This window comes from Symsagittifera roscoffensis, chromosome 2 (genome assembly GCF_963678635.1).
Source record: "Symsagittifera roscoffensis chromosome 2, txSymRosc1.1, whole genome shotgun sequence".
Classification (NCBI taxonomy): domain Eukaryota; kingdom Metazoa; phylum Xenacoelomorpha; order Acoela; family Convolutidae; genus Symsagittifera; species Symsagittifera roscoffensis.
The window spans coordinates 34,463,557-34,486,777 of NC_087063.1; the positions used below are offsets into that span (position 1 = coordinate 34,463,557).

Sequence of the window (23,221 nt, forward strand, 5' to 3'; positions counted from 1 at the left end):
AATGGACAGGTAAAAACATACAATGACAAAGTATATCTGAGACAAACAAATCCATAAAATTAACAAATAGTTCCGTAATAATTTAAATTTTGGAGCAAAAAACTTGTATGAAGTGGAGCTTGTTAAACCTAGTACAGTTCATTGTGAACCGATTATAGTAGGTTTTTCAACCTCAGTACGCCAAGCTGAAAATGTTGGAACGTTATTATTTTTTGTGGGGTAAATTTTGTGGCGTTAATAAATTGGAAAAACTCGACAGAGATGCAGAATCTCTCTATTTGGCTTTGGCAGAAAAAAATGAAAAAAAATTGGATGAACGTATCCATTCCAGCAAGCGAGCAGAATGGAATGAAAAGCGGAACAAAGACTGTGGAGACGGTCCTCCCCGGAATTTTTGAATCCGACATATACTTTATATATATATATATATATATATATATATATATATATATATATATATATATACCATGTAGTATTATTAATAATAATCATAATACTAATCATAATAATCATAATAACAAAATTGATGTTAAATATATGGCACTGTTAAAAGATACATCACTTGCCCAGAACGAGCGGACCAGGCCAGATGACCAAAAAAGCGTAATTGTTGCCTCTTTGGCCTTCATTATCACTTGAATTGAGTAGTCAGATTTGTTCAATATGATATATTTTTTTCGAAAACAAAAAAAAAGAAAAGAAGTTAAAAATGATATGAAAAACTATCCTAACCTAATTGTTCTAGCTCAGGAAAGATCAATTTTATAATCCTTAGAAGAACCAGTTGAACTAATTGATACCGTACTCGGTTATCTGATCTGATAAGTAAACTGAAACGCCGGCCTAATGAACATGTAGCCAAACTATCTATCTACCCTGTGATCTGGCCTTTTTCCAACCCCATGATAATCCTGATTGGTACTTGAGACAGCAATTGAAACACGTTCTCTTGTTTCTCACTGCATAACGGAGGCAGGATAAACCCGCTGTGTTTCATTTGGTGGGCAACAACAGGATCGTGGCGGGAATTGGGGTCCAAGTTTGCCTCCAGCTGTGTCTAATGCCCAACCCTTTATTAGATACTTCCCTCTTAGATATTACCATTTTAACGACAACAAACTAAGTTATTCGAAATTTAGCCCAATAAAAACGACCAGGCCATTTTGCTTAGTAACATATTTATAAACTGTTATTTATGGTTACATGCGTGGGTTCTTCCGTTCGTAGCAATGAGCAATGAAGATTAATTTTACTCTGGGAATTGATTTTAATCGAGCATGGGATGGTTACAGGGCTGAAAGAGGCTTATCTTTGTAGAGATAATAGTAAAATAAATGTCGATGAATGAACTGGCTTGGCGCATCCTGCTAAAAATGTCGTCTTTTTTATTTCTTGATCTTGAATTTATAGAAAGCTCTTTGTTCTTTTGCTTTTTCTCTTAATTTAAAATTTTTCAAACTGTCAAGACACCATCAAGACAAGAGAAATACGTTTAAAACCAGGGAAGTGTATTTGAAATGTCTCTTTTTGTTCGCTGCTCTTATCCAATTAAATTTCAAATCTCATTGGTTTCTCCTTTCTGCTATATAGTCTGGTTTCTACCATTGGCCATTACAGATTTCTACTTGAACACTTTTTTGCCCAATTAAAAAAAGATAACAAATACCAGTTTGCGAAGTAGTTCAGTGTAGCTAGATGAACACATCTCAAACGGGGAAGCCGAAAGTTGCAGTAGATCGAAGCGGACATCGTCTTCCACGTAAGTTTAGCAAAAAAACTAACATCCAGAAAACAATTTGAAAAAACGCACACGTACTTTTTAATTCTTTAAATAATATTTATATACACTCTATGACTTCTGAATAAATTTAAGAATTTACGAATTTTTTTTTAAGAAAAAGAGAAAAATTCAAAAAAATTATGGAAACTTGTGGCAAAAATTCTAGATCTGCCCCTGATGTAAAAATCGCTATTAGGTTTCATTTTTTCTTCAAAAGGATTTGGTTTAGCTTTGATTGAATACTTTTAGGGTTGGATTCTTTTTGACTACATCAAAGAAAGCTCGTAAGGGGTCAAGTGTGTTATCATATGTATACTTTTTCCATAAACAAAAAATCAAAAAAGTTCTTTGCCTGTGAAAATTTTCAATGTTATTTCAATCATTTTTATCTAATAAGTTTTTGTAGTTTCTTTCAATAATGACAATTTTTTTATTATGGTCGGAACATTTTATGCTGCCTGCACATCAACCAGCTCTCCTTTTTTCTGTTTTTTTTCTACTAATTTTATGTAATTTTTGTCCTTTCAGTTCAAGAAACTCTGATTCCGAGCTAAATAATTGCATTGTATAAAAATCAACAAACTTTGAAAGATATAAAATAGCATGGAAATTTTTAAAATTTGAGTTGTTGCTCTTTTTTTTAATCGAATCAAAATTTTTTCGTCATTAAATTTCTGCTTACTGTATTTTTTTCTTTTGAGGGAGAGAAAGAGAGAGAGAGAGAGAGAGAGAGAGTGCGAGTGAGAGAGAGAGCGACAGAAAGAAGTTAGATTTTTCGATGAAATTAACGGAAATTTGGCTTTTTTTATCAGCAATTTTTTTCGGCACTCTTTTATATCATTCAAAAAATTTTGCTGTCATGATCTCAACTTTTACAATCAAAATCACCTGTGAATTGTTTAGGTAAAATTATGGGAGTTTAATTATTGATAATTGGCAATTTGAAGCAAATAGCGCGCAATAATTTTTGAGCTAGGTGCGTGTAGGCGGAAATTTAATCCGTCATATAAACGGTTGCAAATGAATTGAGGCATGTTTTTCGGTCTATTTTTTAATTGCTATAAGCGAAATGAGGCTGGTCTTTTATCAGCCAGATTTTTCACCCGACTGAAATTTTATCAGATCACAATGCAATGATTCAAGTAAGATGATTCGAAATTGTTCTAAAATTTGAAAAGGAAGCGGTTACAACAAACAAAACCTTACTGAGAAACCGTGAAGCCATTTTCTACTAAATCTGTCAATCAATTTTTTATCGATTCTGGTAAAAGGTCAGTGTTTTCTTTTTCTTTCTGGTAGGAATTGGTTTGGTAAAAGGTCTTCTCTCACGCGAAATTTGTCTGTTCAAGACTATTTTTGTGTGGTCGAGATGATTTTCAAAATTTCTCGTTTAGAAATTTTCATTTTTTTTAAAAAGTTTAATCACATTTTTGAAAGCAAACACTAGATCTTACAGGCAGTTGGATACGAACCCTGTTACGAGCAGTCTTGTTTATAGTATCCTTATTTCTTTTTATTACCTTTATTTAAACTGTTTTTCGAAGCTTCTAATTTTTGTTTGCATACGGTTTTTAGTACAAAGTGTTTGATTTTCTTTTATATAAAATATTCTGCTATTCTTTTTGATTTTCTGCTTTTTGGAAAATTTTATTTTTGATCATTATACTCGGAACATTTTATGCTACTGGCAGAGCAACCGATTATACTTGTTTATTTTTATACAAAAGATGTTGAAAATATTCATAGGCACACACACTCATTCATACACACCTGCACACACACGCACACTCACACACACACTTCCTCTAGCCCAGTAAAGTTTAAAAAATACTCAAACGGTGCAAATATAATTTACAAAGCCGTTAACGAGTTAAATAACTGTTATATTGCTTCTACATTCTACAAAAAAGACCACTTTAGTTCAGTTTAACCACCAGTCCGGGTTGAGTTTGCGATGAAATTTGTTTAAAAAAAAAGTAATTGCCATCTCTGAATTAACGTTAAAAAATTACCTAGGAAGCAAACTTCAGCGCTAAACTAGCACTGCCCGGCGTTTTTTCTTGTTAAGCATTTTCCATACTATCAAATTGTGTAAGAAGTATTTTTCCTTACTATTACCTTTCAATATAGGCATTTTTTCTATACTATGAAATTGTATGAGTAGGATTTTCTTAAAAACAGAATGCGAACGCCTTTTTTGCATTATTGAAACATGATTTACTACCGTATGTCAACTTTACAAACTAAAATTGAGGCAACCAGACTCAAGACCGACGCATGGAGAATGGAAAACCTCGACTGCACTTTCCACTAATTCTCCAGAAATCTGAGACAGCTCAAAGCTCTCAATCCTTGCGGGACCATACTGAGGGGGAGCACCAACATATAAATGAAAAAAAAAACTGAAGACGAAAGTCGTTGCCAGCAAGATCAACATTCGAGTAGCTATTGAGACATGTATCCACTTTGAAAAGCAGAATCGGATTTAGAATATCTTGAAAAACTACTCATATTGTACTTTCTTCCCATGTCACGAAAATATTCTTTTGAGACTACTATAGGAAACACATATCAGACATATTATAATAATCTTAGCAACAGCGAAACCGATTGTTGCTATCGCAAACATTTGATTGTTGTGGATATATCTTGTCAAGTAATAATTAAAATCTGTGACTTGCGGTATAAACTTTTCCAGTTGTCGCATCTACCTACCTTCAAAGTACCATAGGTAGGTATCCTTCAAACAATTCTACTAAGTCAGCGTAAATTTACTATAAATGGCAAAAAAATAGCTTCTAGTTACCGCCACGGGAACCCTTGTCTCACTTATAGTAAAAAAAAATCTTGGAAACAAGGAATCTCTAAGATGTTCAGAAAGATTTGCGTGGGAATATAATCAGTTCCCGATCCAAAACAAGTCAAAAACGTAGTGTGTACAAACAGTGCGTTTTGGATAAATATTTTTTTCCAACTACATGTATTTCAAAATAATGTACAAATACCTTAAGGCCAAATTTTGATAGTCTGCTTTTTGCTTTTGCAAAGCTGTTTAGAAACCAATCAATCTGATGTTTCGAGAGCTTACTTATGATTAAACACTGCTCTAATCAGGGATACATCAATATTTGCAACGGCTTAGTTTGTCAAAAAAAAAGCAGAATCAATTTTTCTACAGGCTCCACGTTATGGTGTTATTCTTCTCCAAAAAAATCTACCGAACTTTTCCAACAAATTACGTATTTTTTTTCTGAATACAAATCTCAAATCAGTCTACTATATCTACCAAACACCTACTTAGACCGTCTTTTCAGACAGTTAGGCCTGCAGGCCATGTAATTTAGATATCAAGAACTCCTGCATAATCAATCTATCACACTCATCACCAATGCCCACCTTAAATAAAAATCAACTAAAAAATGAAATTTTTCATATTTTGCCTTTTCGATAAAACTCGACAATATATTCTTGATTTATATTTATTTATATATTCATTGGGTCTACGCATCTGTTTTCCGTTCCTGACGTTCTTTTATAAACATAAGTTTGTAACTTCATTCATAAAATTGTAAGCAAAATGTCGAACCAAGACAGAAAAACAAAACAAGAACAAAATGCGAAAACGTAGAACACTGGGGAAGATCAAAGATATGTTTTTCTAGCTAGTTCTTTGTTGTCTACGATGTAGCAATCTAAAAGTTTTGAAATTATGTGCAAACTGCCTTTGAAATTAATGTGCATCCTGGACAAAACACTATAGCGATTGTTCACTGCCATGTAATGAATCCGTAAATATCAATCCATTACAGATCTTGGAATGTAAAAGAAACTTTTTTCGGCAAAAGCACTTCATTTTGAAAAGTTGTCGAACACGATATCAAAGGTTTAGAAAAAAAATTCTTCCAATTCATGCTTCATACAATTTCGCAAACGAAACTAAATAAAAAAGCAGGGGAGTTCGTTATCAAGCTCGTAAAGTTGCAGTATATGTGCAAAAAAACTATACATATACAATTATTTCCAAGCAACGTATGATGCTGAGCTTTGTTAAAAATTACCGTCCAAAATTTTTCATTTTTTTGACAGATGAAACTCGCTTTGAAATAATTGGCGTCAGCCCACATTTTTGAAGCGCTACATCTCTGATCTTTCCTAGTTTTTTTTTTGTTTTTCTTTGCTGTCGGTTCTTTCCGTTTTGTTTTAACCTGTTTTTTCTTGCATAATATACAATCTAATTTATTTTTTTTTTCATTAACTGAAGTGTTTGCTTAGTTTTTGTCTGAAAAACAATTTTTATGATAATTGATATCAAAAATTACAATAAAAAGATTGATAAATCAGTTGAAATTTTTCAATTTTATGAGCGTTAGCTAGATTTTTGGGAAAACTGCTATCTTGTGCAATAGAATTCATTCTAGGCAATAGCTCCTTCCCACGTGATGAGCGATTGGTTCAGATCAATGAAAATAATCATTTTAAAGGTTTTTTTTGTATATCTCAGAAGTCTTATTCGTTTAATTCGTTTCAAAAATTATCACCATGGCTTCTTTGAAAAATGGCTGAAACTAGAAATAATCGCTTAATTGAGCGACTTTTCACAACACATAACATTCAAAATTTTGTGTTTTTATACGCAGGTGCGGTAGAGTGACTGTTTTACACCATTGGCTTTATAATTTAAGACCATAATACTCCATCAACTGTACAGTATGCCCTGGTTTGTGATTTAAATTTGACTTGAAGGTGTGCTCGGGAATATTAAGTGACAACACTGATCGTTTTATGATGTGTGTTCTCTCAATTTATGACCTGTGCTGGGCCAAAATAATTTCCCCATTCTTCACTCAAAAACAATGCAGAAGTTAAATGAAACCTGGCAGGTCTTTGTGCTCGCTAAATAGTTTTTTATTGAAAACTCGCAATATGCTCATTTTCATTTTTTTTCTATGGAGCCATTCTACGAAGGGAAAGGCAACAAAAAAAAACATTGTACATTGTAACTTGGTAAACATATTGTCAGCGTCTTAATTTTGTTCGATTTGATTCAGGAAAAAAAACAATTTAGCTTGTTATTGAAATGGCAGGTATTTTTATGCTGTTACAGTGTTTAGACTGAAACCGTTTATATTCACTTATTTTCAGTCGTAATTAAGCTTAACTCAAAAATTCAACACCACGCGGCTGTAAAAGTACCTTTTTGGCAACAACCCTTGTCTAGATTTGGTGACCATTTCTGTTCGCGACCATATTGCGCCTTGAAAATGACTGCCCGGTAAGATTTTGTTCCTTGGGGAATTGAATCACGCAATTTCAAAATCAGCCAAGTGTTCTTTTTTCTTGTCTACTCTCTAAACTAAACAGAAGTGCAAAATTTTTATAAGCACAGCCTCAAATAACTATATGAAGCAACAAAAACAGTAGTAACCCTATTGTGAAACCACCTTGACTTGACCATTTAGCATTTACCACTCTGCTACTACAAGCTGAAGACGATAATTTATGCAGGCATGGTCATAATTTATTAGCACCCAAGCACCAAAGGTAACGCTGGTGTAGCTAGTATGTAATAATAATAATACTTCTTAAAAACATCCTCCCCTCCGTCGTCCTGTCATCATTACCAGCATCTTTTACACCGCCCCATTAGAAGAATTTGAGCTGAGAGAGAGGGTAAATACACAGACAACCCTGACCAATTATCCGACACAAACAACGGCCGAAAGTTCTGACTATGTTGCAAAGTTCAATCAAACGCCCACTGCAAACACTTGCGCTGTACGTGCGCTGAAAACTTCAAGTAGTACAACATAACTATATCTCGTTGCGTTTGATACGTTGTTTGTTGAAACGACTGGGAATTATTTCGCTCTAATTTTTGTTTCCCATTCGAGAATTCTGGAAAATATATACATGTTTCATTTTTCTGAAAGTGCGTAATGATATTGCATAATTAATGTCGTGCCATCTTCTGATTTTCGCACTATCGGATGTTTGAACCATCCCACCATGGCAGGGGTGGTCGAGCGATGACTGAATAGAAATTTTTGAGCGTAGCTCATTAAATAATGCATCCGGAGCAAAAAAACTGGCATACGCGTGCATTGTTTTCGCACTTACTTTATCCATTTGCGAGATAAAAATGAAATTGTTTACATTATTTACCTCTGTTTGTTCAAGAGGATGCCTCGTGTCTACAAAGGCATCTGCATTTACCTACTGGCCCATTGTTCTTTTTAATCTTTTCCAATTCTCGTGGCTTCTTTGAAGGTAGGGCGAACTAGGAATCACCTTCAGAACAATTACTCCTATCTGCGACCAAAGATTTCACAGAGCTCCCCCACCCCCTCCTCAAAAACACGCCTCTTTTACTTTTCAATGCAATAGAGACATTGCATGACATAAGATTTCTAGGCGCAACTTCTTGCTAGGTGTCTTCTAACTATACAAAAAGGTGTGAGATTGTGTCTAACTAGCGATATCGTTTTAGAGGCTGCAAAATATTTTGAAGTTGTCACTATCGAAATGATTTATTTATTGACAGACACTCCCATAGTATCCAGAAACATCCACTGTTTCAGAAAGATTGCTTGTTAGTTAAGGTTTCACAGAGCAATCGACGAACTGGTTTTTGAAAATTGAAAATTAAATTCATTGTGAAAAAGTATATAGTCAACGAACCTCAATTTATTGAAGAACATTTTGAGCAACAGTGTTTGCCTGCATATGGTACCGTCTTTTGCCTTACCCAATCAATTTAAACGTTTTTATTCACGTTCCAGGAAAGGCTGCGTTCAAAGGGGCTTCTAATTTTTTGCTGAACGAAGATAAGGTTTTTTCAATTTCGTAATTTAATTGCGCCTAATGATAGCAAAAAGAGTTTTTCATTGATCAGGTTTCTTTCCCTCGGACCATTTGTTCAGCCCTCAAAGCCTTTAATCTGCTCTATCCGCTTGACCAACTAAAAGTCACTCACTATACAATAGAAATAGCACAGTCTAGTTACAGTCCAACCATATCATCGCTATAATCTCCCTCGTACCTTCATAGACCCCAACAGCAGAGCCTCACTGAGATTATCCTCTCTGATCAGCTGATAAATTCAATCAAATTTCAGTCGAAATCTAAAAAATTGAAAATTTATTCTCTCATTGTAAAACAACTCGCTTTCTCTCTCCGGAATATGGTACGTAATATACTATGAATGTTACTGTCAAATTTGGCTAATTTTTACCTTTTTAATCTGGATAATTTCAGACGGATCGACATGCTTATTATGTTTTCAGAACGTCTTTTTTTTCAAGGCAGATTAACATTTAACGCAAAACCTAAATGAAACTTTATTTTCACAAACACCGATTTTTTTTTTCTTAAACTAATGACAGGCTGTATGCCAGACTATTTACGCCATTCTGTATTTGCTATCCAGACTGTAAAATTGACTCTCAAATTGACTCCAAGTCGACGGGCACTTCTCATACATACATTTAAAGATATTGAATTTCGATCTTTTGAGTCGCATCATTTTTCCAAGGCGCTAAATTGTCGACTAAAAATTAGATATTGAATGACGTTTATTGCTATTTCTTTATTGCCTTTGTCAACTATTTTTAGAGAACAAAAATTTGATCTCATTGCCGCTCGTATCAAAAGGTTTGGAATTTTAATGTTTTGAGCACCAGCGGATTTAGGGGAGGGGGGAGGTGTGGGGCGGACGCCTTCCTTCTTCAGCGATTCGACCCCCTGCCTACCCAAAGAGTCCCCCTTTGTACTATTTTGAGATATCAATTTTTGGCTGATTGACCCTAACTTTTTCTGTTTTTCTGAAGGCGCCTTTGGCGCCAAATTACATTAATTTTGAGGGAGGGGCGGCGCCAAACAAAACATGATTTTTTTGGTCAAAAATTTCCAAAATGTGCCTAAAACGCTTTTTTTTTCAAAAATTCGCCTGCGGCGCAGAAAGTTTTGTCAAATCAGGCTTTTTTTAATGCTTTGGTAGACCTCAGAAAATCAAATCGGTCGATCTAAAACAAAAGGTCGACAAAATTTTGGAATTTTTTCGAAAGTCCAACCCCCCAACACCCCTCGAGAAAATCCTAGATCCGCCACTGGCTTCGAGCAATAATTTTTATGCACATAGTCATTTTTATGAGAGGCTGATTTAGGGGCGAGGGCTGGGATGGGTAGGCCTTCTTCCCCCCCCCCCCCCCCCCCCCCCCTCAGAAAATCAAATCGGTCGATCTAAAACAAAAGGTCGACAAAATTTTGGAATTTTTTCGAAAGTCCAACCCCCCAACACCCCTCGAGAAAATCCTAGATCCGCCACTGGCTTCGAGCAATAATTTTTATGCACATAGTCATTTTTATGAGAGGCTGATTTAGGGGCGAGGGCTGGGATGGGTAGGCCTTCTTCCCCCCCCCCCCCCCCTCAGGGATTCGACAACCCTGCCCACCCAAAGAGTCCCCCCTTTGTACTATTTTGAGATATCCATTTTTGGCTGACTGACCCTAAATTTTTCTATTTTTCTAAAGGCGCCTTTGGCGCCAAATTACTTTAATTTTGAGGGGTGGGGTGCGCCAAAAAACGCATTTTTTTTGGTCAAAAATTTCCAAAATGTGCCAAAACGCTTTTTTCAAAAATTCGAGACCCCCCACCCCCTCGAGAAAATCCTAGATCCGACACTGGCTTTGATCAATAATTTTTTTTTTCAAGTATACACTGTCGCAATTGACATTTGACAATCACACATAGTCATTTTTATCAGAGGCCGATTTGGGTGGCGAAGGCTGGTATGGGTAGACGCCTTCTTTCCCTCCCTCACGGTTTCGACCCCCTGCCGACCCTGCAGATATCCATGTTTAGTGATGGTCCTGAAACTTTCTAAAGTCGCCTTTGGCGCCAATATACATTAATTTTGAGGTGAGCGTGCGCCGAAAAAACGCAATTTTTTGGTCAAAATTTTACAAAAAGCGCCTAAAAACGCTTTTTTTGGCCTGTTTTTTTCAAATTTTTGGTGCCTTATCTTAAATTTTATCAAAATTGGCGCCAATATACACTAATTTTGAGGAGAAGCGCGCGCCGAAAAATGCGATGTTTTAGTCAACATTTTACAAAACGCTTTTTTTGGCATGTTTTTTCAAATTTTTACCTGCGGAGCAGAAAAATTGGCCAAAACAGGGTCTTTTTAGTGCTTTCGAAAAAATTTTGAAAATACGCCTCCCCCTCGAGAAAATCCAAGACCCGCACCTGATTTTCATTTTTGTTCCGACTTTCGTAACGAAAGTAACGGAACATTTAAGCTCGGGTGGGTTTTTTTTTTCAGACAAGTTTCGACTATTTAACTAGCCATTTTTGACGGAAATATTTATATCATTCAAAAGGTATTGTTGTCTTGAACTTAAATTTGAAAAGGTATTTTAACTGTGATTTTTTTTGTATAAATATTTAAAGGGATTTAAATTTTGCCATTTTGGCCAATTTGGGACAATTAACGCGCGATCTATTAAATCGAATAAACGCGTAAGCAGAGATTTAATCCGTCTTAGAAATCGTTCTAAATTGGTTGAAGGAAGCTTATTTGCCATAATTGGTTTTTTACTAGAGCCAAATCTATCACTTTGTACTTTATATGGCGTGTGGGTGGATAATTTTTTTTAAAAACTGTCAAATTTTAATTTTTATAAATCATTTTATTTTATTACATTAAATTTTCCATGTTATTTTTTGCTCCATAGACCTTAAAAAGCAGTCGGAACATTCAGGGCTTCGCCTTGATAGGAGGATTTTTTTTTCATTTTTTGCAGCAAATTTATTTCAAACAGTTTCAAGGTCAACTAAAATTTTAAGTTTGACAAAATCAGCAGATTTTGCTTTTAGGTACTAGATAATTCTATTGCTTGGAATTTTTTGACGCAGGTCAATTTTAACTCAAGATAGAGCTCATTTTTGTTAATCAGTTGTTAATCTTAACTCGAAAAATTGCTGGCTCCAAACAAAATGAAGGTCATTTTTAACACAAGACAGAGCTAATTACTAAAAACTACTCAGTTCTCTTGACAAAAGTTGCTGAATTCTTGCTTTAAAAATCACCTTGAAAAATAATTACAATCTTCCTAGACGACAAACTGGCGTTGCCTCTAATGAAAAATGAGACGTAAACTTTTGCCGGCCTTTATGGAATATTAAACTACATTCCTCAAATCATCATTTAACTGAACATCGTCGAACCAAAACACTCGACCAAAGTCTAGTTTTTCAAACAAACTTTCAAGTCGCATTAAATTCTAAATTTGATCAAAATTGGCTGATTTTTCTCTCATATACTAAATAATTTGGCAGATTTAGAGGAGGGGGCGTATGCCTTCCTCCCTCAGGGATTCGACCCCCTGCCGACCCAAAGGGTCCCCCTTTGGCACTTTTTAAGAAATCCATTTTTGGCCAACCGATCCTCAAATTTTTCGTAAGGCGACTTTGGCGCCAATACACACTAATTTTGAGGGGGGGGGGCATAAAAATGCGGTTTCTTAGATTAAATTTTAGAGATTTTTGACCTTTTTTCCATTTAAATGTCTTTATAGTGTCCTGGGATCGCTCGGAAACACAATTTTTTTTGAAATCCCCCCCCCCCCAACCTCAACAAAATCTTAGCTCCGCACCTGCAGGCAATTGTCTGAAAATCAGTCGAATTTTCTTGACATGAAAAGTTGCTAAATCCTTGCTGCTAAAACTATAAAAGTTATAAATGTGGCAGCCTATGGTAAGCTTGACTTGTATAAGTTCTTTTAACTGGGTTTCAAATAAATTGCTTATATTTTTTTACGGAAACGCACCTTTTTTTCAAACATCTGATTTCAATTTCATACAGTGTTTGTTTTGAGATTATGAAAATTGGGACAAAAACCTTGAATCATCTCATATTTTTCAGCAAAAAATGTTTAACATTAAAAAAAGAAAAAAACTTCCTTATGTTAAACCAGAAGAGTTCATTTCTTTTAAATAAAACACTTCATAAATTGAAGACTTAAATTACTAGCGCCATATTTGGCTGATAGTGAATAGCCTCACTTTGATATTTGATGCAAAATGTTGTTTTCTATGAGCTAAATAGATCTGCTTTTGTTTTGTCTTGGTCCATTATAAGTCATTCTTTATTATTTAAGTTTTGATATCGAGATCATGATTTTTTTGGAAGCTTCACGACATTAATCTCATCTGTAACAAAGAACCACATTGTTCTGTTTGGTAAACATGAAGATTATTTATGTAAAAAAGCTGTAGAACCTAAAAGTGATCCCTGTGTTACTCCATATTTCACTATGTTATGTTGTGTACTTTTAACTTGGTTAGTTTGAAGAAACTATCGGAGCATTTTGTTTGAATCAGTTTGTTCAAAAACTTATTGGTTTTTTTGATTTTGAGTTAATTTGGGTGCTTTTGGGTAATTCGCTCAAAAATACTAATAGTTAACAAAATAGTTTCAGACATGACTTAACAAAAATATCAGAAGAGTTTTGTCGAATATAACCCTTTATAACAAAATCAACTGGATAAGATCGCAAATTCATCAAGCAACGGAGCAAACTGACCAGAGAAACTTTTTGCCTACTTGAATCAAATTCTTACAGTAAAAAAATATTTAAAGTGTGATAGAGATAAAAAGCTCAAATAAATTCAAAATTTGTTTGAGTCAAATTTTCAACAAAGCTATCTAACAAGATTTTTTTAAAAAAAAACTTTGTTTATAAGATAGAGAATCTGATTGCCACATTCTAAAAGTCTTTGTTTTACTTATGAAATGAAATAACTAACTAAACGAACGGTGGTCAGAAAAAAAACCCATTTAAAACCTTTTGTACAAAATTCGAGCTACAATAAAAGAAATTCGAAAAAATTTTCGGTGTCGAAGAAACCAAAAAAAATGAAAGAGTTATAAAATAACTGCAAAAAAGATTGATTGTTATCAAAATCTTGTTTAAAACCGATTGAAATCATTTAAAACTTTTATCATTATCAGCTTCAGTATTATTTGATCATGTGGCTATTACTTACTTACCCTTTCAAACAAATGCAACCAACTTTGGTCCAGATTTCGAAATTGGAGGGAATATGTGGAGCACGATGTGGTTTTTTTTTCATCAAAAAACTTTCAAATTTTTGACTAGCAGTTTTTATATAGACTCTAAAATATTGATACTTTGACCTAAAAACTACATTAAGTTTTATACTTCCGAATATTTTTTGTGAAATTATCCTCGAAGGTTCCCAATTACGTAAGCAGCAAAAAGTTTACACATGAAAGCTCAAATGATTGCAAAAAAGAGCAAAAAGTAAATGCTTGTAACAGTTTGAAGTCCTGAAAAATTCGATTGCCTTTAAGTTTTTTGAATGGTTTTTAACGAAAAAAAGCTGATGAATTGAAAAACTTCAAAATTTTTTTTTGAGTTTTATTTGAAAATATTTCACAAACACGCCATATGAAGTGTAAGGTAGGTTTCATTTAAAGTAAGGGACTACTAGGACAAAATAACAGGTCTCATTTATTTTGGAAAGATTTTTGTGCCTGCTTAAGTCACCACTTAATCGTTTAAAAACGAAATATGTCGCGCGTTAATTGTCTCTAATTGGCCAAGGTGAATATTTTGAATCCATAATTTCACAGAAAATATCTCAGGTGAAATTATTTTTTTTCATTAAGCTCACGCCATCAATACCTTTGAGATGATACAAAAATTTCTGACAACAATTGCTAGTTAAAAAGTAGAAATTTATCTTAAAAAAAAACACCATGAGCGCAATTATTCCGCCACTTTCTTTGAAAGCCGGAACAATTGGGCAAGCTAAATGATTCACATATAACATTAATGGACGCAAAATTTATTGTTCCGGCTTTCGAAGAAAACGAAATATTTATGCTCGGTGTGGTTTTTATTCAGTCAATTGTCACCGGTCGAAATAATAACCTTCAACCAAAATTTATTTTTACCCCATTGAAGATATCAACTTCCTGAGTTTAAATGTAAAAAGATATTTCACCTCCGATTATTTTTTGTAAAGTTTTAGGGGTTTGAAAATTGCCAAATTTTTCATGTTCTGGACTAAATTATGCGCGCTTCGAAGAGTTTATTCATAATGCTGAGAGCGTAACGCGAATTATTTATGCGTGGCAAATTATCCCGCACAACAAAATCGTTCCAAGTGGAATTGAAGCTCATTGGTCGTATTAATTTCGTACGAATCAAAGTTTACACTTTGATATTGTCCAAAATGGATAGGTTTTCTATATTTTTCCCAAAAACTATTCGATAAGAATTAAGGACAGCCGGAACTTTCAGGGCTTTGCCCTGATATACGACCAGTCTTGTTATTTTACTGCATGAATTTCTATTGTGATTAGTTTTTCTTCATAAAAGTATCAGTTATGTTATAGGAATTTCAGAACATTCAGTGCTTTGCTCACACGAGTAAAGGACAAAATAAAAATTATTCTCATTCAATTTATTTACATCATTTTCTCTTTAGGGAAAGTTCTATGCAAAAATTATAGTTTTGTTGCCTGTAAATTCACATTTTCTATCAGTCTTCACTAGCATAAAATTTAGGAGCAGATTTTTTTCTAAATGGTTTAATTGGTTTCCTTGTTTACCTTTTGAAACATCTTTACATTACTATTTGATTGTGGTCTGCAAGATCTTGTTTTCAATAGTACGAGTACCCTTAGCGTTGTCTCCTTGATCGGGTTATTTTCAACAACCCTTCAACTTTGAAATGTGACTCTGTCTATATTTTATTCATACCCTCCGGCCCAGAATAACACTTGAAAGCAACTTAAGCACCGCTCTTTCCTTTATGACCTGAATACCAACTGGCACTAGCTCAGTGGCGTGTGCGGCGTGATCAGGTTTTGATGAGAAATATGCAATCTAAATTGCAATTGGACCCTCTAATATCCATTGTAAACTAAATCTCCATTTCAGCTGAGGTTGATCCTCTTTCCTGCTCTCCTCTGCAGCTGAATCGAACTCAAATGCTACTCTGCGACGACCTCAAAGCAAAGATTTGAGGAGGACACAAAACAGAGCAGATTGAGATCGGATCAAATCGGAGATGAAGAACGCCAACAGTTTTGAGGTGTTTCTGATGGTGGCTGTTGCGTCACACATTTTCAAGTATGCTTTTATTGTCACGCTCTCACTCTTTTTATGGCTTTTTGATATCAGACTCAATTGGCTATTTTTAAAAGATCAAAGAGGGCTTCCGCAAAGTGCGCCTGTTTTTCGCGTTATTGGGCAGCAGTTAACGTTTTTGACGCCTTTATACAAGACGTGAAATTTCAAGTGATTTTTAACAATGTAAATGTTTGAAAAATAAAAAGACACAAAATATTAGTTACATGATTGAGGATTCACCTGTATTTTTTGCCTCGCTGAATCTTTGTCACTATTAAAGATTTCATATTAAAATAAACAGAAAAATATGTCTAAATTTTAAAACCCATTTCTATTTGATTCAAAAGCTTTGGCAAAAAAAAAACAATTTATTGAGTATCTGACTCTTGTTGAGTTGAAAGTGTAATTCGTGAAAAAGTGAATTTTAAGTCATACCCTTTCATCGACTTGCTATTTCTTTGGGGTAAAAAATAAATCTCATTCTTTCCTGATCAAATAAAGAATTGAAGATCAAAAATCTTTTTCAACTCGGAACCCGGTGCGCCTCAGAGCAATAAATGTGTACCGTTGTAGATACTCTAAAATGGTAGTTATTACCTCAATTATTTCTAAGTTAGTTCTAACTGCCTGTGCTATAAATCTTTTGTCCCAAAATTCAGTATACTCTTAAATTGGAAATTTTAATGAGTGAAACTCGAGGTAGTGGGAACGGGATATTTCCTGAGGTCTTGTGTCCAACTGCGCTTTTGAGGCGGGTCTTGCTGAGGTATAAATTAGCATAATTAATGGAGATGGATTTTAATGACCTCGTAAAGAATCAATGAAGTATCTCGGCCAGAACAATGCCTCCGGAACATCCCTTTCATGGTTTATAAGATAGAATAGGCAGCATGTGTCTAAATCTGGGGTAATATCAAAGTTATGCTCGAAAAAAAGTTATACAGCCGGATCTATTCCTCGGAAAGACAGATAGATATTAAACAAAAATTCAAAATTATTGAAGTAATTTCAATTTTCCAATTTTCAAATTGTCTTCCGACATCCTTTTTAAACTGATTCGAGAAGCATCCTGAAACAAGAGTAACTGTAACGTGAAAACAAAAGTTGAATAGGTTTTCGGTCTCAGTTGATGATGCAATGGTTATTCTTGCAACAAAATTCGTCATGATTGTGAGTTGTGATCTTTTTGACTGCTGCAGGAGGTGTTGTGCAGACAAGGAGTCGGAGCTGCTCAAGGACATCCTCAACCCCAACTCATACGAGAAGCGACTTAGGCCACACAGTGGAGGTAAACTATTCATTTCCTCAAATTGTCTTCTGTGCAGAAGCGCTTGGGTGGAAAAAAAACACGCTTTCGAGCTTTTTTGGGATATTTGACCAAAATTGCGTCTTTTATTGGAGTTTATTCGATCAATTGTTGAGTCTACAGTCTACTAGTGATGCATTTCGTTACTTTTCAATTTTCTTTTAAATCGATAAATTTAAGTCATCCCGACAAAACGATCAAAATTGGATTTTTAAAACCATTTTTTTTAAATTGGCTCGAAGCAAAAAGTGATGAGAACAAAAAAACTTAAATTTTACCAAAATTGATATGGTATAATATACTTTGCGAAATTTGTACCCAAACGTTTACCCCAGGAATGAATTAATATTGGCCCCTTTTATTCAAATAAGAATTACATCAAAAACTACTTAGTCAACTGATGACCAAATTATATCAGATAGAGCCTCTTAAGTACCCCAACGTAGAACATAGGTAAAGAAAAGCATAATCTCAAAAAAAAAATTTGTAATTGTTTACATCTTTGTTGCATAGTCAAAAAATGTCATTTTACTACATGAAATACTATTTTAATTTTGTTTGGATATAATTTTTTCGTTTTTTGGCAAATGTTTTTCGACAATGTAGGTTTTATAAGGAAGTTATACTCTTTTCAAATTTTGTTGCGCTACATAAGAGGCTCCTTTTAATTTAATTTGGATAATTTTTGACCCCGTTCCTTTTTGCGTAATTATATTTGTCATACAGGAGACGAGCATGACTCATTTCGGGTTAAATATTTGATCCGAATTTAGCAAAATGCGGTTGGGTTTCGTATTATTTGCGAAGCGACATCTCTCACAAGTGACAACGCGTGACAAGCGACATTTTGTAACAATAGATTAAGCGGGGAGCACTGATTCACGCGTAGTATTCCTATCGTGCCGGATTTAAGCGCAGCGGATTGAAGCGGAGCAAGCTTATTCTACTTGCCAATGTCTTGTTACTAATTGTCGCTTGTTACGAATTGTCGCTTGTTATGAATTGTCGCTTGTTACAAATTGTCGCCCTAGCGATATTGTTGTAATGCAGAAAAAAATGGGATTTGAATATTTTTCTTTTTAATCCCTAAATTATTGGTTTTAATTGACTTTTAAACAGATAGAGCTACAGATTTTTTGTTATACAGGACCACTGTTTTGACAAAAAGCTCTATGGATGTTTTAGTTGCTTTACTTGCATGATACAAAGACAGCTAACCAACTAATTGATCTAAATGATAAAACTATATCTATTTCGTAAGTCCAAAAATTTGATTTTTGCCCTGACTATATGATTTTTCATCTAAACTAAAAAAACAAACTTTTGAAAATAGGTGTGTCAAAAACTTGCTTCTTCGGAGTTGAGTGCGCAAAATTTCCCTCTTTCAAAAACCCGACCTTCTGACCACACAGAGAGTTCTGTTTTTGGCACTTTTTTCCGACGTCAGTTCTTAGCAAACTGGCCTTAAATTGTTTGTAGATTGTTAAAGTTTTTTTTTGAAACGTGTCTTCCTCTTGAGAATCCTTTTATAAAGATGTTTTTAATTTAAACTCAAAGCTCTTCACAAACTCTCCTACCTATTTCTTGATACTTTTGAACCATTTTTTCTCTGTTTTGATATCGGACCAGGTAAACAAGTACCAAAAAAAATTGGGGCCAATTTGCAATTTGGGTTCGGAATAAACACCAATTAATTGTGCTTGAACCAACTGAAAAAATTTGAAATGTATATCTCAGCGTCAAGAAAAGTCCGCTTAAAATTGTTTGTTTATCAGCCAAGTTAGAAGAAAAAATTGATGGTTTCTGATTTTCTTCTCAACTACGCCCGGAGGGATGAAAAATTACAATTTTTGTTGATTACTTAACGTTGTGATTGTAAAATATCTATTGTAACTTGTAATAATGTCTATCTTAGCGCCTCTTCTTCCTCCTCTTCCTCGCTGAAAAACGTTCACAAATTCAGAAGTCGATTTTTAAATTGTTTTTTGGTCTTTCTTCCAAAATTTGAGTTTGAACTTTCTGATTAATCTTTTAGCAGCAAGGTTTTTGTGACTTTTTTGAGGCATGGTAAATATTTACGGATATGAAGCTTGACAAACTATCGCTTGATTTGTTTTTTTGTAACAATTCGTGACTTCTCCAGGCTCTCCCTCTCTCCTTAAGCGCATTTTATCTCAGAGCTTGGAAATGACCCGTGGCTACAATCCAAAAGGTCCCCTCTTTAACGCAATTTATTATCATCCTTTTTGGCGCATCCAAAAAATTGAAAACTTTTTTGATAAAACATTAAAAAACGCGCTTAAACTCATTCTTGGCCTGTTTTGCAATACTTCAAAATTGTCATTTAAAAATTTAAAATGGTGTTTATGATGTTGGAGTAGAGCTCGGAGCATCAATTTGGTCGATCTAACAAAAATTTTGAAAAAAAATTTCATTCAAAAAGTGTGACGTTTCTTCTATAAAATTCTGAGTTGGTTCCTGAATTCCTGGCACAGATGCGTGCAGAGAAAAGTCATTAATCAACCCTAATCATTTTAAAAATCATTTTCGAACTCGTTTTTCAATAAAAATAAATAGTTCTCTGTGAGTTAGATTATTACAATAGACGGAAATCACAAGTCAAATATAACTTAGCAACGAAAAAATTCGGTTCACATAGGAGTTTGAACCAGGTCTCTGCGCTGAGATGCAGCTGATTCGTCCGATACACTGACTAGCGTTAATTTTACGCAATTAACAAAATTTGCTGATGCGTGTTTTTAAAACTGTGAGTAACACAATCTCTGAGTATCAAATTTGGACAAAATAGTTTAACTCTGAAACCTCAAGAAAATGGTTTCGGCAAATTTTTTTTAGCGCTGTTCAGACTCATGAGCAGAGACACCTGGAAGTAGCTTCGAGAATTTTCTGTCTAATGACCAGTTTTCCCGATTTAACACACACAAACAAAAAACAGATTTCACAGCCATTTAAAAAGTATTTAACATTTTTACCATAGTCTTTACCATATCTAGGAGAGCAAAATTGTTGCACAAGATACAAAAAATCTTATGAAAATTTGCGGGTAAAATGTTGCAGGTTTTAGTTTCTGGTCTTTCAGATACAAAAACATTCACACCTGGAATCGATTTTTTGTCTCAAGGTCTTGAGTTAGGTGTGTCAACCAATGTATCGCCCTGTCTGCGAATTGTCCATAAACCAATAATTTACTAACAAAGGAGTATTCTTATACGAAAACACCTAGGGCTAATAAAGTATTGTCTTTGGAACAATTTGCAGGTTAATACATTGGCTGACACACCTAACTCAATACCTAGAGACAAGAGTTCGATTCCAGGTGTTAATGTTTTTGTATCTGAAAGACCAGAAATTAAACCTGCCACCTATTGCAATTTTTCACCTCAAAATTTCATCAGCTGGTTTGTATCTTGTGCAACACTTTGGCTGTTCTAGATACAACCGAAAGAGTATGATAAAGTGTTAATTGCTTTTTTAATTGCTGTGAGTTCATTTTTTTCATGTTAAGTCGAAAATCAGAGGCTACTAATCTTTAGTCAAAATATTCTTGAAACTATTTCCAAGTGTCTGTGCCCATGTGTCTGAATTGCGCTAAAAATAGAGCCTTTTTTCAAACGAAAGTACTATCTGAATGTGGTTTAGCCGAAGATGTTTTTTTGAGGTTTCACAGCTAAACTATTTTGTGCAAATTTGATGTTCAGTTATATTCACGATTTTTGGCTGTTGTTAGCTACAGTTTAAATGCATTCTAACCCTCTGCCAAAACACAAAAGGGATAAACTGGAGAAAAGTTCAGAACAATTTAGTTGTTTATTATTTTTTCACTCAATTCGTGGCTTTTTGGTACCAGCGGAGTGCTCTATTTTTTTCACTTCATCCAAACTGCGTAACTGTTTTTCCACCGAAACTGCGATTAATTTAGCATCAATGGGCGGGATACATAATTGAACCATTGTATTCAACAGCTACTTCTCAGAATACAAATTGAGGGTCAAGTATCTAAACTGGTAAACTCAAGTATAGAGAAACAATCCCCAGGGTTTGGATTGGAAGAGCGATGGAGATATTCGATACCCTCGCTAACAATCCCGAAATGTACTTAATTGCCCTGAACCCGGACTTATGTACAAATGGAAACATGAGCACCCGGTCGCTGTGCAAATAACACTCACAGAATATTCCCACCTCAAACATATCTACAAAAAAAAGATAGAAAAAACAGGCTCAAAAATATCGGAAAGTGGGCTTCACTTCAGAATATTTAAAAGTATATTCATTAATAACATATAATCTATAGAGACCCAAATATATAGGTGGGCTGGCTTCAGAATTCGCATCGGGGGCTTTTTGACGTTAAGCTTAGGAAACAGTTTCCGTGTTATCTCTAAATTGAACCCTAATTTAACTGAGGATGGTTGCTGCCTGCCTTTTTAATGGGCAGAGGATATCCAAATGACACATAGTGGGTAAACTGTCTCTGCTGCTAATGGATAAATTGACAGATCAAATCTGGTGTCAATGCCTGTTTTGTTATCAGCTCCATCAAAGCCGCTTAACCCTGACAGCCCCTTCCCCCTTTTTAATAGAAGGTATCCACCCTTCACTCATTGTCTAAGTCTATCTCTTTTACTCTGCTAGATGAATGCAAATTCATTAAACCCACTCGCTTTTAAGCAAAAACTCCCCCAAACTAAGACCTACTAAGACACCTTCTCAATTAACTCAATTATTCAACGCTCAGCAACGCTCGTTTTCTCCCCCCCTCCCCCTCTCAGAAAATTCAGCCATTTCTCTAATCGTGCTTCTTCTCCAGGAAGTTTTCTGTTTGGCGGGAAAAGACTGTCAGTTTTGCAGATTGAACAGTGAAGAAGGAACTGAGCCGACACTTTTCATTAGTTCTACAGTGTGTGTTTGAATGGAGAGAAACAAGGCTTCGTTCCGAAAGCAAATCGATTCTGTCAATTTAATTTGTAGTTTTCAACTAATTGGTTGATGATGAATGATTGGAAAAAGAAGCAAAAAAAACACATGCTAGTACAGATAAAAATTGAATGCAGATGTCAAAAAACACCAGATTTCAATAGAAAGAAGTGGAAAACAAAAACTTTTTCTCGCAAAGCTCAAGCTAATTTTTAGGCTTGATGAGCCGTACAGTTAGAAATCGAATGCTGTTTGCTGCTTATTCATTGTGTTTGATGTGTTTCAGGGGATGCCCTGATTGTGAACTCCACTATGTACGTGGTCAGTCTGGGCCCAGTATCCGAAGTGGACATGGTATGATTATTTGACTTCCTCCCTTCCTTGTCAGCTGAAAAGTCGGGGACGGCGGGCAATTTTTGGACCTGAAAGACTTCTGTCACTTTACTAATTTGATGCAATCTTCAGCCAATCTACTTTAAAAATTGTTTATTTTTTACCAATTGTCATTTTTAGTGAAACAAAATCAGTTTAATATTTGCGCTTACAGTTATCAATTTGACCCCAAGAAAAATTTGAAATAATAAAAGAAATACTGGTAACTTTATTTACTTCTAATTGCAACACTAGTTATTTTATACAACGAATGAAAGAATCTATTTTCTAGCAAAATTCAAGATGCCGATTAAATTTAAATGTCGAAGATGACCCTAGCTTGACATTAACCCCATTTCTTTCAGACATTCCGAGTGGGTCTGTACTTCCGACAGTACTGGAAGGACGACCGGCTCAAATTCTCCCTGAAGAACTACAAGAAGAATCAGTCGAAGGAGGAGCGCATGAACAACAATGAGGAGGAGTTCTCGGAGAGTGAGAAGCTGGTGCTGAGCCAGGACCTCCTGTCCAGTCTGTGGCTGCCGGACTCCTTTTTCCAGACTGAGACTGAGTCGTATGTGCATGAGGTGACAAAGAGGAATGTGTTCTTCCGTCTGCACGGAAACGGAAATATTCTCATGAGTATGAGGTGTGCTCAACCA

General features: G+C 34.9%; 1 protein-coding gene across 3 annotated transcripts in view; it reads left to right on the forward strand.

The window, feature by feature from the left end:
- The first annotated feature begins 1,075 nt into the window (after window positions 1-1,075).
- Window positions 1,076-23,221, forward strand: part of LOC134839456 (gamma-aminobutyric acid receptor subunit beta-like) — a 28,216-nt gene continuing 6,070 nt past the window's right edge. Inside the window, exons 1-6 of one of the 3 annotated variants that reach the window (XM_063855007.1) lie at window positions 6,642-8,047; window positions 8,673-8,963; window positions 15,752-15,943; window positions 17,143-17,231; window positions 22,474-22,541; window positions 22,925-23,208. In XM_063855007.1, coding sequence (XP_063711077.1) covers window positions 15,882-15,943; window positions 17,143-17,231; window positions 22,474-22,541; window positions 22,925-23,208 — 503 coding nt within the window. In that variant the 5' untranslated portion in view covers window positions 6,642-8,047; window positions 8,673-8,963; window positions 15,752-15,881. Of the gene's footprint in view, window positions 1,760-6,641; window positions 8,048-8,305; window positions 8,964-15,751; window positions 15,944-17,142; window positions 17,232-22,473; window positions 22,542-22,924; window positions 23,209-23,221 lie in introns of those variants that run through there. The other 2 variants (XM_063855005.1, XM_063855006.1) reach the window with 2 other exon arrangements.